The sequence below is a fragment of the Myodes glareolus genome, chromosome 2 (genome assembly GCF_982192425.1).
Source record: "Myodes glareolus chromosome 2, mMyoGla1.1, whole genome shotgun sequence".
NCBI classification, from domain to species: Eukaryota; Metazoa; Chordata; class Mammalia; order Rodentia; family Cricetidae; genus Myodes; species Myodes glareolus.
The window spans coordinates 10054604-10072002 of NC_142027.1; the positions used below are offsets into that span (position 1 = coordinate 10054604).

At 48.9% G+C, this 17399-nt stretch overlaps 1 protein-coding gene across 1 annotated transcript in view; it reads left to right on the forward strand.

The window, feature by feature from the left end:
- The window catches only part of Urb1 (URB1 ribosome biogenesis factor), a 59516-nt gene that overhangs the window by 28545 nt on the left and 13572 nt on the right, over window positions 1-17399 (forward strand). Inside the window, exons 16-30 of the mRNA XM_087899341.1 lie at window positions 159-275; window positions 621-759; window positions 1343-1513; window positions 2423-2616; window positions 4290-4505; window positions 5285-5464; window positions 5913-6762; window positions 7337-7535; window positions 8483-8669; window positions 11324-11382; window positions 12941-13137; window positions 14062-14172; window positions 14281-14344; window positions 15191-15362; window positions 15571-15679. Coding sequence (XP_087755467.1) covers window positions 159-275; window positions 621-759; window positions 1343-1513; window positions 2423-2616; window positions 4290-4505; window positions 5285-5464; window positions 5913-6762; window positions 7337-7535; window positions 8483-8669; window positions 11324-11382; window positions 12941-13137; window positions 14062-14172; window positions 14281-14344; window positions 15191-15362; window positions 15571-15679 — 2965 coding nt within the window. The remainder of the gene's footprint in view (window positions 1-158; window positions 276-620; window positions 760-1342; window positions 1514-2422; window positions 2617-4289; window positions 4506-5284; window positions 5465-5912; window positions 6763-7336; window positions 7536-8482; window positions 8670-11323; window positions 11383-12940; window positions 13138-14061; window positions 14173-14280; window positions 14345-15190; window positions 15363-15570; window positions 15680-17399) is intronic.

Here is a 17399-nt window from a genome sequence, read left to right on the forward strand (position 1 = left end):
TGTCCTCAGCAGTGGGGGTCCCATCCTAGGAGACGAGCTTGTGAGGTACACCTGAGGCTGGTGCATGCAGCCCTGTGGTCTGGCACCTTGGTATGAATCTTGCAGCTGCACAGCAAACAGGATCTGTTCTGACATTTACTTGGTTCTGATGCCAACAGATTCTCCGGGACACAGGTGTGTTCGAACACACGTGGAAGGAGCTGGAGCTGTGGCTGGAGCACCTGGACAGCACTGCAGAAGAGCACAGGGAAGCCGTCATTCAGTTCCTGGAGCGTGTGAGTGCTCGGGGGCCGCTGACTCAGCCCGTGCCAGATGCTGCTGACCCTGAGAGCGCACTCGGTGCTAGCATCTGAGATAGCAGTATGCTACTACATGCTTCTTCATCTCATTGGGAAGTTTGTTTTTGCATGGACTAATAAGGTTATCCAAAAAGCCAAGTTGCAAAGCAGTAGAATAGAAGAGATCCTTTTGAAATTATATAACAAAAAGAAAGTTATGTTACTCTTAATAAGGGCACCTACCTAGCATTTTCTTCCTCTAATTTTGACCAAGGGCGTTTTGGGCTTTTTCTCCTTACTTGTTGCCATTTGACTGTCTTCGCCTGTCCCGTTTGTGTTCAGATTTTACTGACACTGGTGATGAGTCCGCACTCATACACGGACAAAGCTTCTGAGTTTGTCCAGGAAGCCAGCACCCTGCAGGCCTCTGTGGGGAAGCAAGATGCAGATGATGTCAGCATTCCCATCTCCCATATCGATGGTAGGTTCCGTGCCAGAGCCTTCTCTCCGGCTGCAGTAGCAAGTCAGACAGGACAAGATGCCCGCAGACAGCCTGTTTCCTTGTGTGAAAGAGGAGCTACCTCCCACTGTGCTGCGTGTGGAGAATTTACTGCTGAGTGTTTCTGTTGACTGACACTGTTCTCTGTAGAGCGCACAGAATCCTCATCACAGCTCTAAGACGGAAGGAGTTGCTGCCCTCCTTTAATACATACTTAAAAGACTCTCACAGTTACTTCCTAGCAACCTGAGGATTTGAACCTAGACGCCTCCATGCTGGTCTGTGCTGTAGCCCTCTCGAGTGTCAGCTTGCTTGTTTGAACATGGGGTAATGGGCTGTAGTTAATCTTTAACTGGGTAGCCTGTACTTTGTCAAATACCATGAAAACTGAAGACAGCGTCTTAATCTCTCAAGGTCTAGGAAGTGTTTTCCCCTGAGAGAAGTTGGAATTTTTTGTTTATTCTTATTTTTTAGAGTATTCTCTTGCCTCTTTCTGTCTTGGGCTGTTTACAGTGGGGTCCTCTGGCGGCTCCTTGACAGACCAGCATCCTCTCCTCTGTCTCAGATGTGCTGGACATGGTGGATGTCCTGGTGGAAGGCAGCGAAGGCCTGGACGAGGATATCGGGTTCCTGTTAGATGAAGATATGATTCTGCTCACCTTCCCCTTCAGTGCTCTGGTTCCTGCCGCTCTGGAAGCCAGGAACAAGCTGCTCCTTGGGACAGAAAGCACAGCAGGTACCTGTGCGTCGTCAGGGTTTCTGTGGAGGTTGGGGTTGGGGTGCCGGGGGCTGAAAGTGTGAAGAGCCACAGACAGATAGCCCTAGTAAAAGGACCTCAGCCTGCAGCTCAGAGCACGGGAGGAGTGTACAGGTGAGCCGGCTGCTGGCCGTGCAGTCCTTGAAGAATGGTGTTCACATGTCCCCATGGAACCAGCTGTTACCCTGAGCTTTTCTCAGGGTTACTCACTCCTGCTTTCAGGATAAGGATGAATCTTGGCTATTTATTGGGTTTCCCAATTATCTTAGACCTGAGAGCACTCATAGATCATAGGAGTTCAGAGTACCCAGACTTTACCATAACACATATGCCCCTGTGGCAGTGGTTTGAGGGTAAACGTCTGTTTTCTGACCTTGTCATAGGCAAATACAGACCAGGTAGCTCTTGTGGTGGCTGTATTCCTCAGCCCAGGCCCAGGGATAATGGACTGTTCTCATCTTATAGCCATGCCATCTGCAGCATAGTAGCTAGGCTCCCTGCGGAAGGTGATGCTGGCCAACCCAGAGTATCTGATCAACTGGGGGATGCTGCACTGGGAGAGGGAGTCAGGCGGTACCTGTTCCCACCTTACTCATGGAAAAGACCTATGTGTCAAAGCAAAGGAAGGGACAGGGGAGCTACCAGCAAGTCCCAGCTATACATATGCCTGGGTCTCCTCTTCCAGGCTGGAGGACCTGATTTCAGACCATGTGCTCTCTGTGTATTAAAACTATAACCAGGACACTGCAGGAGGCTGCCCCTTCCCGTGGGGGCATCTGACCCTTCATAGAGCCGGCATTCAGTCTTCCGTGGAAGGAGGCTGTGTCAGTTTGTCATAGAAGCGGTCCAACTCTGCTCTCTGACCCTGCCCACCTATTTCCTTTGTAGGGGAAAGCATCATGGCGTATCTGATTATGGTGCTGACTGACCTTCTTCATACCCAGAGGGATCCCCTGGCTCTGTGTCTTCTGCTTCAGTCTTATGACAAGTTTGAGTCAGCCAGCCTGCTCTGCCGTCAACAGCTTGCCCGGTTTCACAGATACTACAGCCTCTGGATTCCTGAGCAAGCCCAGGAGGTCTTGGTGAGCTGCACTCGCCGCTTCTCCAAAGTGTTTCTTCCTGATGCTCTAGCTGGATGTGCTGCTGCATGATCCAGTGCTGTACAGTTCACAGAGTGAGAGGGATGCCCATCATCTCTGCTCAGCTGGTCTGAGTGAGCATGCCCCTGTGGCATTAATTGGCTCGTCGCTGTTTTGGCTTAAGACAAGAAGTGGCCTTTTCCTCTTCGTCCTTACCAAGTACAGTGAAGTGCTTGTCTCGACTGTCTTCTGCGACCTTAGTGTCCTTGGCCAGCAGACCTGTCCCATCAGTACCCCATGAGCTCCACACTGAAACTGGGAGAGTGACGGCAAGGATTCTTGCTGTGATGCTGTGTGTCAAAACTTGCTGTGGATACATCCAGCTATAGCATTTGGTCCATTTCCATTGTGTTTAGAAATGCAGATAGCTTAGGACTTTTGTCTTGTGATGGTAGCCATGTTGATGGTGTACCACGTATATTTTAAACCATTTGATCTACCTCCTCTAAGAGATAGGTGAAGACTGATCACCCCTTATACACACATGAGGAACCTAAGGTGCAGACAACTTCTGTAGATAGAGACTGTTCCCAACTGTCCAAAACCAAAACAATCACACAGAAACTGTATTAATTACAACACTGTTTGGCCTATTAGCTTATTCATATTTCTAGCTCACTCTTATATCTTAAATTAACCCATTTCCATTATTTTATATTTTACCACTCAAGGCTTACCGACAAGGTTCCAACATGTCTGTCTCTACATAGCTTCTCTTCCACTCCACCTTCTTTCTCCCAGCATTCAGTTTAGTTTTCCCACCTAGTTCTAGTCTGAGAAGAGAAAAAGCTTTATTCATTAACCAATGAAAGCAACACATACACAGAAGGACTTCTCACACCAAACTTCCACCAACAATTAGTGGTGGGGCAGGATTTGATCAGTTTGCTTCCAGAGCTGATGTCTAGACAGCCACTGCCACCCTCTGCACAGAGGCATGATCCCCACCAGTCAGCAAGCAGCTGAGTTCAGTGCCTCTCCTCCTGTGTGCCAGTGGGTGTCCACCTTCTCTTGAGTGGATCCCAGCTGAGATTCACCCTTTGTGATGCTGAGTTAAACCTGGCTGCCAGGCCCTGACCACAGTGTGAACTAGTTAACAGGGATGGGTGGATCTTGAGAATCGACCTTGGTCACACTGTCCCAGGGATGCTGCCGCTACGCTGGTCTCCAGACCATGCTCTGAGAGCCACTGAGCATCTGTGCACAGTGGCCCTGAGCTCGTGAGCTGAAAGAAGTCAAGCGGCCTAAGTCCCGTGGGTAGATTTAGATGGCAGCTGGGTGGATCAGGACTGTTCTGGATCCACTTCCCAGTCCTCTTGACAGGATACTAGGGGCAGGTAGGTCGCTTGTAGCAGGGCTTTGCTTTGGGTGGTCCTTTCCTAGTTTCCAGCAGTTTGTCCTGGTCACAGCAGTGATCAGATCCCAATTTTGTGGCAGTCAGCTCCTCACTGAGAGGTCTGTTCGCACCTCACTCTAGGTGCTCTGCACTCTGGGCAGGCACACTGTTAGTGTTGGCATGGGGCTATGCCCTTCATACGCTACCCAGTTGTCACCAGTGTGTGCAGCCTTCGCTTCTGAGTAATTTCTTTTCCATTCTGTTCTCTTTGATCCCTCAGCCTCTGCAGGTGCCTGACAGCTCTGTACCCCATGTCCCCCCATCTTCTTGCTTTCCCACCTTGCTGCAAACAGCGTATGAGAGCCACACCCTTGGGGACAAGAGCGTTCAGACACAGCTGCTAGCTGCTGTCCCGTGTCTAGCTCTGCAGCACATGGTGCGCTCAGCTAAGCAGGTGCTGCTCTACCTCAGGAGCACTGTGGAGAACTTCGGCCAGGTCAGTGCTCTCCTCTTCCTCCCAGCCCTCTGCCTGCAGAGTGCGCTCATAATACACCACCAGGCAGACCCCAGCTCTGGAACCTGGACTCTTGGCTCTGCTGCTCCTTTGCTGGGCCCCGTCCTCAAGCAGCCGTGCTGAGGCGGCCAGTGTGTGTACTCAGGACAAGGGTCCTCCTGTGGTAGCCTGGACAGTAGTGCATAGCCAGGCCCGCTCTTTCACGGTTTGTCAGTCCGGCAGCTCACTGAACTTTCTGCTGATGGGCTGTATAGCACTTTAGGTTTTGTTGTTGACCTGTTCCCCTTATTAAAAAAAAATAACAAAACCACACTTAATACATTTATTTACTTACTTATGTGCATGTGCTTGTTTATTGTTTATTTATGTGCATATGCAGGAGCATGCATGTTGAGCCCAGAGGATGGCATGTAGAAATTGATTTTCTCCTTTTACATACGAGTCCTGGGGATTGAACTAAGGTCGTCACTCTTGGGGACAAGTACCATATCTTTTCCTCTATTTTAGCCAAAGTTAACATTTGTATTTCACTGAGGTTTAGGAACACAAGTTTCCTTTATCCCATGCTCCCATAAATAGCAAGTATATACACGAGTGCTTTCTTATGTACCTCTTAGGCCAATCTGGGAAGCGTGGTGAGGTAATGGAGGAAGGCAGTCTTCTGTGTGAGGGGAAGCCCTGTCTATGACCTGCCCCTCCAGTCTCCTGACTCTGCTGGCTAGTCAGCCCTTCCTTGTCTAAGGGTCACGTGTCTCTTACAGCTGGGCAAAAGTGTGGGCCCGGCCCTCCTACAGCTCCTCCTGGATCTCCTTAAGCACCTGGTTGTCCACGCTGAGCAGTTGGATGCCCAGAACCAGCAGAAGGCAGAGGCCATCCGTGCTGAGTCTGATCTCTTTTTGGACCTGGAGTCCATGACTTCACTTGAGCTGGCTGCTGACAAGGTACCGCTGGTGCAGAGAGTAGCTGTCCGTTTCTGAATTTAACAGTGTGTCCGCCGTCGAAGAGTAGAGAGATGTAGAAAACTATGGCTGAGATGCTGTAACCCCTGCCCAGGGATGACTACTTTATCTGGGTTCTGTCTTTCGATCACTCCTTTATAGCCATGCCCGCCTGCAGCTTTTATTTGTACCTGTACTGACTCTCTTGAGTGGGTTAGGGTGAGGCTCAAGTAGCTGTGTCCTGTGCTGACTGGGGCCTGTGTAGCACATGTATGTGGCAGTATGCAGCAAACTGGCCTGCGAGTGGCATCAAAACTTGGGGCTAAGATAGAGCAAGTTTGCAGAGTGCTTCCTGCCTTGTTTCCCTGAGAACACAGAATGCTTTTGGGTAGCTGTGACCTCCCCTGCCCCTGTGTTACACATGAAATATACCCCTGACCTTGTTTTTTAGACAGTAGAAGAGGTGCTGGTGGCCATCCTTAAACATCCCACACTGGAGAGTTGGTTTCTAGCCCTGGAGCGGAAAGCCTTGCCTCCACACACGCTCAGCCCCATCCTTGTGAAGCTCCTAGCAGCCCACTTCAGTTCAGGTGTCCTTCAGCTACTGGTGGCGAGTTCCCCAGTTCTCCATAAACTGGGTCAGTTGGGTCTCCTGGCAAAGTACTCAGAAGCCATTACCCAAAGTGTGTTGAAAGAGCTGCGCGCCAGAACTGTGAACTCTGCCACAACACCCAAGACCCTGCCTCAGTTGGAGGCCCTGCGGGAACTGCATCCATACATGGAAAGTGTCCAGATTCGAGAGGTCACGCTGGCCCTGCTGGGCCTTCCAGAGGCTCACCTGCTGACCCAGCAAGCCGTACAGTCTCCAGAAAAGGAGAGACAATTGAGCAGTCTTGGGAAGACCTTGGTACAGCTATTGACGAGCAGCCCACAGGATCAGCTGCAGCAGAATGAGCTCCTCTGGTGGGCCGAGTATGTTCGCGGTCTGGGGGCTCTGCTCCCCACTCTGGCTGAGCATAAACTGGACACTGTATTCCTTCAGACTCTGCAGAGAGACCCTCTGCTGGCCTCTGTGGTCTCAGCTGACCTGCTTGAGTACTGCTTGGTCCGACGGACAGAAGCAGCCCTGGGCATTGCCAGCCTGCTCCTGCAGCATAGCAGCACCCACCTTCTGAAGTTTGAGCTCTGGTGTAGGCGGCCTGGTGTGGGGCTCCTGCAGGAGCACCTGGATGACTTCCTCCCCCTTGTCCATGTGTATCTCCAGCACAGGACACAAGGATGCTTCGTGCGGCCAGCAGGAGGTATGGAAAGAGCTGGCTTTGAGCAGCTGGGAGTTTCTCCCTGAAAGGCAGATTGGCTTGCCATCTTAAACCCTGTCACTTGTGTTCTGGGGCATGGTACAGTTCTGTTCCTCCTTACTGTAATCTCTTTAGGCTGAGAGTTGAGAATTTTCAACATTCTCTCTGTCTCCTGACCTTGGGAATTGAGGTGTAGCTGGGGGTGTCTACCCGTTCCTAATAAGAAAAGCAGGGTAGGGTGGGCAGTAAGTGGTGGTTTGGCTGTTTCTGATTCAGTGGAAGTAACTGAGGGCTAAGTCATCCTTTGTCCCATTACTCTGTCCTCTGCCTCAGGGAAGTTGTTGGGGAGTTCCTACTGAGTCCAGGCAGTGTGAATCTAATTCTTTCCCCTGCTGAGCCTCAAGTCTGGCACCAGTCGCCTCCAACTTCATCACTTATAGTAAACATAGAAATGATTCCCTTACTGCTTTGTATTTTCCGTGCCAGGTGCTTCCTAGAGGGAGGTTCCCTACGGGCAACCACTTGTCCATAGGCGCCCTGCACTGTGCACAGTAACCTCTGCTTTGTGTCTGCCTAGTGTGCTCCGCTGTCACTCCTGTCTTGAAGGCCCTATGGAGACAAGTGCGAGACAGGCTTTTTCATACTGATGGGCTCTCCAATCCTGAGCTGCATCTGGAGTCCCTGGCTCAGCTCATTCCATTTGCAAGAACCAAAGATCTGCATGTTCTCATGGACCATTTACCCAGCATGCTTCGGACTCTGAGTAGTCACAAGAGGTATGAAAGCCAAGGCCATTGGGTGGTCTTTCCCTTCTTAGTGTCCCTTTTTCTCATGGTCTGTATAAGAAAGTTAATGAAGTGTCTGTCTTCCTGTTGTGCCAGTGGATGCCAAGGCAGTTCTGACTAGAGCAGCCATGATGGCTGGAGACGTGCATTGCTGCATGTGGAGGGCTGGGGCTGACGCCCTGAGAGTAGTGTTCTATTAGAGTGGCTTCCCCCAGAAGTTGTTTTGCAGTGTCTACCTGGAGTGAGGTGGTGTGGTCTCTGGTCTCCGTAGGGTAGAGAGGACAGAGCCACTAAATATTGGAATAGAACAGCCTTCCAAAAAAGCAGCAGGTCTTGAATGTCACAGTAGGGAGGTGGGGGAGACCCTAGATAAGAATGAGTCTGGAGAAGCCCAGTGACTCATTGCAGTGAGCATTTGCCAGTAAAGCTGATTGGACAAAAGGGGTATATTATGTGACACAGTGCCCCCAGGGCCACCAGGATGAAAGAAGGAGAAGGAAAGAGGGTTGTTGTTGGGGTTTTGTTTGTTTGTTCCTTTTGTTTTGTTTGGTTGGTTGCTTTGTTTTGTTTTGTTTTAAATTTTCTTTGGGAGGACACTTCAGGGGTGAGGGGAGGCTATGGGGAAAACAGGTGAGCAAAATTGGGGACATAATGTGAAATTCCCAAAGAATCAGTAAAGAAATTACGTTTAAAAAAATAACTGCCAACCCAGTATTCTATACCTAATGAAACGATGTCTCCCCCCGCCACACACACACACACACACACACACACACACACAGACATGTCTCTGGAGAGACTGTCTTTTCTCTGGTGTGCTACTCCCACTGACAGTGTGATGTTAAGTAAGAGTGGCCCGGGAGAGTGGGCAGTGCGGGCCTTTGTGCCTTACAGACAACCTTAGAAGTGTAACCCTGCCACTTGGTCTCCTGCTGCAGTTGGATCGTGGCCGACTCTGTCGCAGCAGCCTTGGCAGAGTCAGCAGAAGAGCTGAGTGCCTGGAAGAAGACTCTTCTGGGGTCCTGTGTGCAGTGGCTGACTGCGTCCTTCAGTGCCAGGGAGCCAGGGGACGAAAACACCCAGAAGCAAGAGAAGCCAATGCTGCTCCGATTAAGCGAGTTGTTGGTAAGTGTCTCTCCTTAGAGATCCTGGTTATGTGCTGAGGTGACATGTAGCCAGACTTGAAAGGTACGTTCCCAGCTGTGTGTTAGGACTGTACCTCAGAGGAAATGAGGAAGCAGTGTCTAGGAGCTGGCGGGGGGGGGGGGGGGGAGACACACTGATTTGTAAGCCATCTTTATTGGGAGTGGATGTTGGATTTTACCAGATTTTGTTTTTATCTACTGAGACTGTTTTTGATTAGTCTGTTAATGGGGTGAATTTTATTAGTTAATGCTAAACCAGCCTTGTATTCCTAGGATAAAGTACTTGGCCATAGTGGAATAGCCTTGTTCTGTGTTGTTGAATTTGATTTGTTAATAATTTCCACTAGGAATTTTTGCTCCTGTGTGTATAAGGAATAGTTGTGTTTAATGTATCTTTTTTGTGAGGCCTCTGTGCTTGGTGAGGCAGGTCTCACAGGATGAGTTGGGGAAAGTTTTCCTGGGTTTAAAATTCAAGCTGAAAAAAGGATGAGTTGGGGAAAGTTTTCCTGGGTTTAAAATTCAAGCTGACAGTTATTTTTTCTTAACTATTTTATCAGTACTGCTTTCTTATCTTATGAATTATTTAGTTTTCTGTAAGAAATCTGTCATTCTTACTTTCATTCATCAATCCATGGTGCTTTTTTCCCTATGACTGATTTAGGGTTTTTTGAAAATGTGGGCTGAGCAGTTTGCTTATGATGGCCCATAGGCTTTCCATCCCTAGTTTCCTAAGCACTGGGTTCAGGAAGCTCTCTCTGCAGCTTAGTGATTGCTGTAAACTTGAGAGATGGTCTGCGCTGATTCCCTTCTGTTAAAGTTGCCCTTTTAAAATGTGATGTTTTGTATAGAAACAGTATCCTAGAAGTTAGTAGTCACCCCAGAGGCATGGCATAGAGCTTCCACATGGCTACCAGTCTAACTGCTTGATGGTTTTATTTGTGGGTTCATTATGGATCACAAAGTGATGTGTGTGTGTGTGTATGTGTGTGTGTATGTGTGTGTGTGTATATGTGTGTGTGTATGTGTGTGTATGTGTGTGTGTGTATGTGTGTGTGTGTATGTGTGTGTGTATGTGTGTGTGTGTGTATGTGTGTGTGTATGTGTGTGTGTATGTGTGTGTGTGTATGTGTGTGTGTATGTGTGTGTGTGTATGTGTGTGTGTTTGTATATGTATACACACACATATAAAGAAACTCTACGAGCTGCACTTTCAGACTGAATTTGTTATGTTACAGGTTTGTAAATTTAAAGTAACAGGAACCCAAACATGGCATAATTTCAACATGAACCCTTCAGTGTCTCTTCTCCTGGTTAAATAATATTTTATAGATATTCCATGTACGATGTCTAACATCCTCTCCTCCAATCCCATGAAAATTTAAACTTACTAGGTTTTGTGATCATAAAGCTAACAAACATAGCAACTACAGACATCAGCAGTGCAGGGCTGGGGTGTGGCTGAGTGGTAGAGTAGGGCTTAGCTCTGTAGGTCCCTGCTCTCCACCCACGGTGCCCTGCCTTCAGCACCAGGAAAAGTAAGAAAACTACGGGAGGCTGTTGCACCGTTTCAGGTGATCATCCTCAAGGTGCTCTGTCTCTGCGTGCGTGTAGTTGAGATAAAACTGAGTCTGGAAGGTTAGCTCCCTCGCAGCCACGTCCGGAGGTTTTGTCTTCACATTATCCTACATCCTGTCAGACTCAGTACTGAGCACCACAGTCCCTCTGTGCGTTTGGTGGGTTGTATCCAGGTGAATGCCCGAAAGAGCACTGATGGGGCGTAGAGAGCAGGATGCAAGATGTGATGAGGCAGAGAAGTCCTCAGTGGACGCTCCAGTGCCCTGGGAGTCCTTCACAGTCTTTGTCACTGAGGACTCCTGGCATGGCTGGCCTGGTGGAGACAGTGCCTTAGGTGAACTGTGCTTAGCTGCTGCCTCAGGGCAGACCTCCTCCCTTTGTGCAGTGTCTCCTGGGCAGGGTGAGCGTGTCCTCCCAGTAGTCTCCACTGGTTCCTCAGTGAGAGGCTGGATGCGAATTCCCTCGTGCTGCCTGAGAAGGCAGACATGGAAACATAACAGGACCGCTCGGGAAATGTCGCTTTGCATGTTTGGTGTGCTAGTATAATGTTAGTGCTGTTTTTTCAAATAATGAAACGAGGGGTTGTAGCTCAGTGGGTAGAGCTCTTGCTCAGCATGCACAAAACCCTGGGTTTCATCACCAGCACGGAATAAGCACCTGTAATCCCAGCACTCGGCAAACAGGGCCAGGATGATTCGACGTTCAAGCTCCTCCTCAGTTAGTTCAAGGCTGGCTCCATGAGACCCAGTCTCAAACAATGCCCCATAATAGTTTGGGTACTTTGCTTATATTTGCTGTTGAACCCAAAATCTGCATGTTGGTCTTCGTTGTAAGATCTTGTTAGTGTCAGTAGGAATGGCAGCAGGGTAGGCGGACAGACAGTAGGAAGGATAGCAGGGCTTTTTGTAACCCTGATTCAGAAGGTTATGGAGAAGAACCGGAGCTCATTCACTGCCCCCTGAAGACTGCACTCTGGAGCCCTCAGTGTTTCCAGCTCACTGACATGTTTCATGTCCATTTTTTATTGCTTTTTTTTTTTTTTTTTTTTTTTTTTTGTAGCACGAACTTAAAGAGATTGAACCTGATGACTGGCAGCAGTTTGTGAAGACAGGACTCAAGTAAGTTGATTTGATTTTTCTGGTGCCGTTTAGAAAGATGTGGGTGTTCCAACCATGTAGGTCTCTTTAGCTTGTCATTAAAGTACCTGTCACAGCATAGCTATTGCCTTGTCTGTAGAGAAGAAAAACATCTTTAAAACACAGAAATGGAAATGGCGTGATGGTGCGTGTCTGTAATGTGGCACTTGGGAGGAATTTTGAAGTCACCCTCACTCAGCTACATAGCAGGCTCAAAGCCAGCCTGGGCTGCATGAAACTATCTCAAGTAAACAAAACAGGCTGGCAAGATGACTCAGTGGATAAAGGTGCTTGCTGCCAAGCCTGACAATCTGAGTTTGATCCTGGCCCAGGACCCACTTGTTCTGACCTCCATATGCATGCTCTGACATGTGTGCATGTGCACACACTCTCACACACACATAGTAAGTAAAAATGAAATTGAAAAAGCTTGAAATGTAGAGATAAAAGCTATATTCAAACATAATGAATGTTAGTTTTCTCTATTATTCCTAAAGAATTCTTGTCTCTTCCCTGCCCAGCCACATGCTTGTCATCCTCTGTTTATTTTGTGGTTTTGTTTGCTTGTTTTTGTGAATTTCATTGATTGTTTTCTCAGTACTGGGGATTGAACCTAGGGCCTTACAAATGCTAGACAAGTGTTTTCTAGCACTGAGCTGTAGCCGCCGGTCCCTTTATGAAGCAGTGTGTGTTCTGTCCCACGAGTAGTAGCCGCCACAGGAGACAGACACCGGACACCTGACAGAACTTTACCTGTAGGCCACAACCACATGCTGATACACAGATTAATAAAAATGGATTAATTTAAGATATAAAAGTTAGCCAAAAATATGCCTAAGCTAATAGGCCAAGCGATGTTTTAGCAATACAGTTTCTGTGTGATTATTTCAGGTCTGGGCAGCCAAAAAACAGCCTCTGACTACACTTGATGCAGCTCAGAACTTTCTATTTTCTTCAGAACAAGTATAGGAACGTCCTAATGCTCTATGGAGAGAGCTACAAGGATTTTTCATAGATTCTCGCTCTGGTGGGTTTTGAAGGGATTTAAGATATAGCTCAGTGTAGTTCAGATGGCTGAAGGACCAAGGCAGATGGACCTGTTAGGATCCACAGAGTCCTGTGCTCACACCCACTTCTTCTGCCTGCTGACTCTCCAAATGGAAAGTTCTTTTTGATGTATGTGTCGCAGAAAACTCAGGCACACGCCGCATAGGATGGTTTGCTCAGCGATCACTGCACGGTGGTGATCCCACATGAGGTTGTGTAGCTAGGGATGTAGCTGTCTTAGTCTCTGTCCGCCCATCCTGTGATGTCTGTATCATGACAGACTCTCCTCATGATGTAGGTTAGTGACCCCACCATAGTGGACAGATAGGACTGTGATTAAACAAGGATGAGGCCATGTCACTGACAACCCAGTGATGAATGCATACTCTGTTAAATTCTCAACTCTGTACTTTCGGAATTCTAAGAGCAAATTTTGTTTCTTAAACAATTAACTTCCCTTCATGACACTCTTTTCCTTTGGCTTATCTCCCAGATTTCGGTACCAGGACCTCATCTTTTTGAAGACTCTGCTTGATGCCACAAAGCTCCTGTATAGTCCAGAAAGCTCTGTGCACACAAAGCTTGTCCAGCTTCCAGTGGTCCACATGATGCTCACCCAGCATTCTCTGTTCTTGCCAACCATGCTGACATCTGAAGAAGAGGAAAATCTTTTGGACAGTCAAGTAAAAGGTGACCCCACACTCTGCCCTCCAGTCTGTTTTCAGAGTGTAGTAATGGGATCTCTGTGTCTGCCAGATCCAGGGCCCAGGCCACTCCTGTCTTCACAGCGACACAGAAGTTGCCGTCTGTCTCGAAGGCTTTGTGTGGTTTCTGGAGGTTCTGTGGGAGGTCATGTGGCTCTGTCATGAGCTGCTATTAAAAGTCTTCAGGTTAGGAGAGGTTGGCAGGGATGGGAAAACAAGTGTGGACATTTGTCCTGCGAGGACTGGATTAGCCTTGTGAATCTTTTAGGGACGATTGAATGAAAGCGGAAGGAGTTTGAACATCCCTGGTGGTAGTGCGCTGCTGTCCTTTCCAGCTAGACTTACACTCTGTCTCCACCTCAGTCGACATGGACTTGTGCTCATGAGTCCTGAGTGCAGTGTAGACTGTGTGAATGTCAGAACACAGGCTGAATGTCCCTGCCCACTCAAGGCAATGCCATGACAAAGCCATCACCCTGGGATCTGAGTGTCATAAACAGTTGGTTAAAGACAGAAAACGGTTAGATACCAATTATTGGTACAGTAGTTAAAAAGTAAAATGGGCTCCACACCCCGTGCAGGCAGGAGTATAAATGCTGGAAGTTGTGATGGCATAACCAGGGAGTATGCTTAGATCTTAAAATCTTGGGTTTTTAAAAATTTGGTGGAAAGGGGTGGGTAGATCCTGAGCCTAAGGCCTGTGAGACCTAGGGAGATGGTGATTCTGAAGATGTGTTATTACAAGAATGCATGTGATCCTGTCAAGGAGGCTGGTGGACTTACAGTCCAGCCCACAGTCCAGCCTACTCAGAAAGGAAAGTACCAGCTTCCAGAACCACTGCAGTGCCCCCTCCTCTGCTGTCCTGAGAATGTGTCTCCTTGGTACTATGTCCTGGGTTGTTTCTTCCAGAAACCCTGGTGGACCTGATGTCCACAGTGGTGAGGATGTGCCCTTCTGTCTGTGAGAGCAGCCACTTTGCCGTGCTACTTGGGACCTACAGTGCTACACTTAGTGTCTTGGGTGAGGAGGACTTGATGACCAGGCTGTGTGGGCAGAGCTGGTGGGGTGTGCCTTCTCTTGTGTTTGAGAGGTTCAGTTTCCTAAAAGTGACCTTCGTTTGTCTTCTAGACCAGAAGATTTTACTTCTCCTTCGGGCATATGAGCAGAACAACCTCAGTCTCATCAGCTTCAGGTGAGCGTTGGTTTCACAGGTGGTCATGATCAGAAGGACGGTGGAACATTAGGCCCAGTGATGAAGCCCCCTCTTCAGGGAGCTCTAGATTTGAGCCTTCTCATTCCTTTTTGTTGTTGTTTAAACTATTATTGATGTATTTGTATTCCTTATTTTGTATAAATGTAGGCATATGTGTAGCATGTTCATCCCACAGTGCACACTTGGAGGTCTAGAACAAAGACTCCACATCAGTGTTGGCAGGAACCAGACCCACACCATAGTAGCTGCCCCGTCTCTTAGATCTCTGTGGGCAGCTGCAGGGGATACCGGGCTGCACAGAGTGGGTTCTCCAGGCAGGACTGACCAAAGACTTGTGCAGCAGTCCTGATGGCTTGGTCCCTCCTGTGGGCACTCTGAGGTCCTATAGCTCCTAAAGCTGTTTTAGCCTGGCTTGGAGCCACACCCCATCATGTAGAGACCCTGCTCTGCTACTCGTCCATTGGCAAGTGAGCGGCCATGCAACTTCCCCAGTCCTTTCAGTTCTTATTCCCCCCACCGCACAGGAGGTGGCAATGTAAGCTACGGGATCCTTGCACAGAATAAGTGAATCAGTGTGCACAAAGGGTCAGAGTCAAGCCAGATACACCAAGAGTAGTGTGTGGGTGCTGACTTCTGCTGCCATCACCAGCTGTCCCTGCACCCCCAGCAGCCCCATCACCATCATCCCATTTCAGAAGCTGTTGAGGATTAAGTGATAGAGCATGCATGCTTACCCAGAGTGTCACTTGGCATGAACTAGGATCTTGATGTTGGGGTTGTTTCTGGTGTGTCCTGTGACCAGTCTGCCCTCCTCTCTGGCTGTAGGGTTCTGCTGTGGGGCCCAGCGGCTGTGGAACATCACAAGACATGCCGAAGCCTAGGCAAGTCACTGTGGCAGCAGCCAAGTGTCGGGGACATCCTCCGCCTCCTGGACCCTGACCAGATGATGCAGACCATCCTGCACTTCCCACAGTACCGGAGGCTGCTGCCCACTGAGGTGTGGTCTGCTCTTCTCCCCTCCCCCTTGCCACTCCAACTTTGTACAGAGGTACAAACTGTACCCCGTGCTCATACGAGTCTCAACGATAACATTACCATGTGAAAACTTTGTTTTTTATAGAACTACTTAGGCTTATGTGCTCTGACAGTGGGGTCAGCATTCAAATGATCAACGTCCATGATCATGTTGGCTTGGGCTGTTTTAGGACACAGGGGAGCCGCTGGTGTTTAAGGATAATACTGTGCGAGTGGACCTTGACAGCCTCTATGACCCCTGCTTTCTTCTCCATCTGTTTGGGGAACTGACCAGACCAGGTGAGTGTGCCGGCCTCCTGCCGTCAGACCAGGTGAGTGTGCCAGCCTTCTATAGCCAGGCCAGGTGAGTGTGCCGGCCTTCTATAGCCAGGCCAGGTGAGTGTGCCGGCCTCCTGCCGTCAGACCAGGTGAGTGTGCCGGCCTTCTATAGCCAGGCCAGGTGAGTGTGCCGGCCTTCTATAGCCAGGCCAGGTGAGTGTGCCGGCCTCCTGCCGTCAGGCCAGGTGAGTGTGCCGGCCTTCTGTGTGCAGGCCAGGTGAGTGTGCAGGTCTCCTGCAGCCAGATTGCTGTCACTTGTTATCATGGCTCCCAGGTTAGTCCTGAGTCAGAAAAAAAATTCTTTTAGTGTAGACAGCTTGTTCGTTCCCAGCTGCCCGGGCCCTAATAATCACACAGAAACTATATTAATTGCAACACTGTTTGGTCTATTAGCTTAGGCTTCTTATTAACTCTTACATCTTAAATGAACCCGTTTCTATTAATCTTTGTATCGCCACAAGCCTATGGCTTACCGGAAAGATTTCAACTTTGACAGCTACATGGCTCCTCTTTGATTCCGCCTACTCTCTCTCTCTATCTCTGTTCAGATTTCCCGTCTGGCTTTACTCTGCTAAACCATTGGCCCAAACAACTTTATTCCTCAACCAGTGAAAGCAGCACATATACAGGACATCCCACATCATTTTTGGGTTTTTGTTTGTCTTGAATTATGTGGCTGGGTTCTTCAGCACCAAATCTGGGGCCTAGGGACACACAGTCCGCCTTGTCATTTCTCGGGCCTAGAGCCCTGAGCTGTTGCCAGTCTTCTCAGCAAGCACCTTTATCCTCTAAGCCGTCTTGCCTGCCCGTGGATTAATTTAGTGTTATGTTCAAGGTCTTTAGCTATGCTTATTTGGAAAAACAAGGGATATTGATTCTTTTGTCCAGAATTGAGAATTTAATTAAATTTAGTGTTGGACATGCATTCCCGTTTTAGATGATAGAAAATTAAAATGTTAAGGCATACAGTCAAAAACTGCTGCATCTGACTTTTAGGCATGACTTCCCTTTTGTTTATTTGCACATGTGTGTAGCAAGAGGCCCTCAGCAGTCTGTTTGCAACTCCACCATGGCCAGGTACTGCTGACCTTGTCCTACGTCAGGCCCTTGATTCTTCTGTCTTATTGCTCCACTTTCAGCCCTTTGAGGAGAATGGGAACCTGTTTTCATAACCTTACTACCTCCCACCCTCACCCCCACTTTGAGTGCTTGGCCAAGAAACAGGCCAGCCAAGGTTGTTAGCAGTGGCAGTGACAGATGCCTCTTCCACAGCAGCCCTGGTGCAGACAGAAGGGGCTGCAGTCTGCCAAGGCAGCCAGCACAGGGTGAGCCGAGTGCCACTGCCAAGTGCCCAGCGCACCAGCCCTGTGGACTCTGCTCTCTGTTTGCAGTTTGTGAGCAAGGATGTCGTCTAAAAAGACGCTGAGGTGCACTTCCTGGAGCTGCTGGAACAGCCCCAGCCCCGTGACTGTCCCCTGACCCCGGGCGCCTTTGGTGCTCTCCGCTGTCATTGTCCTGGAGCTGCTGGAACAGCCACAGCACCGTGACTGTCCACTGACCCCGGGTGCCTTTGGTGCTCTCCGATGTCATTGTCCTGGCTAAGCCGTCTCAGGGTTTGAAAACTGTCCAAAAGGTTCTTAAGATAGAGCAGCATTTATAACCACTTTTAAATAGCCTTATA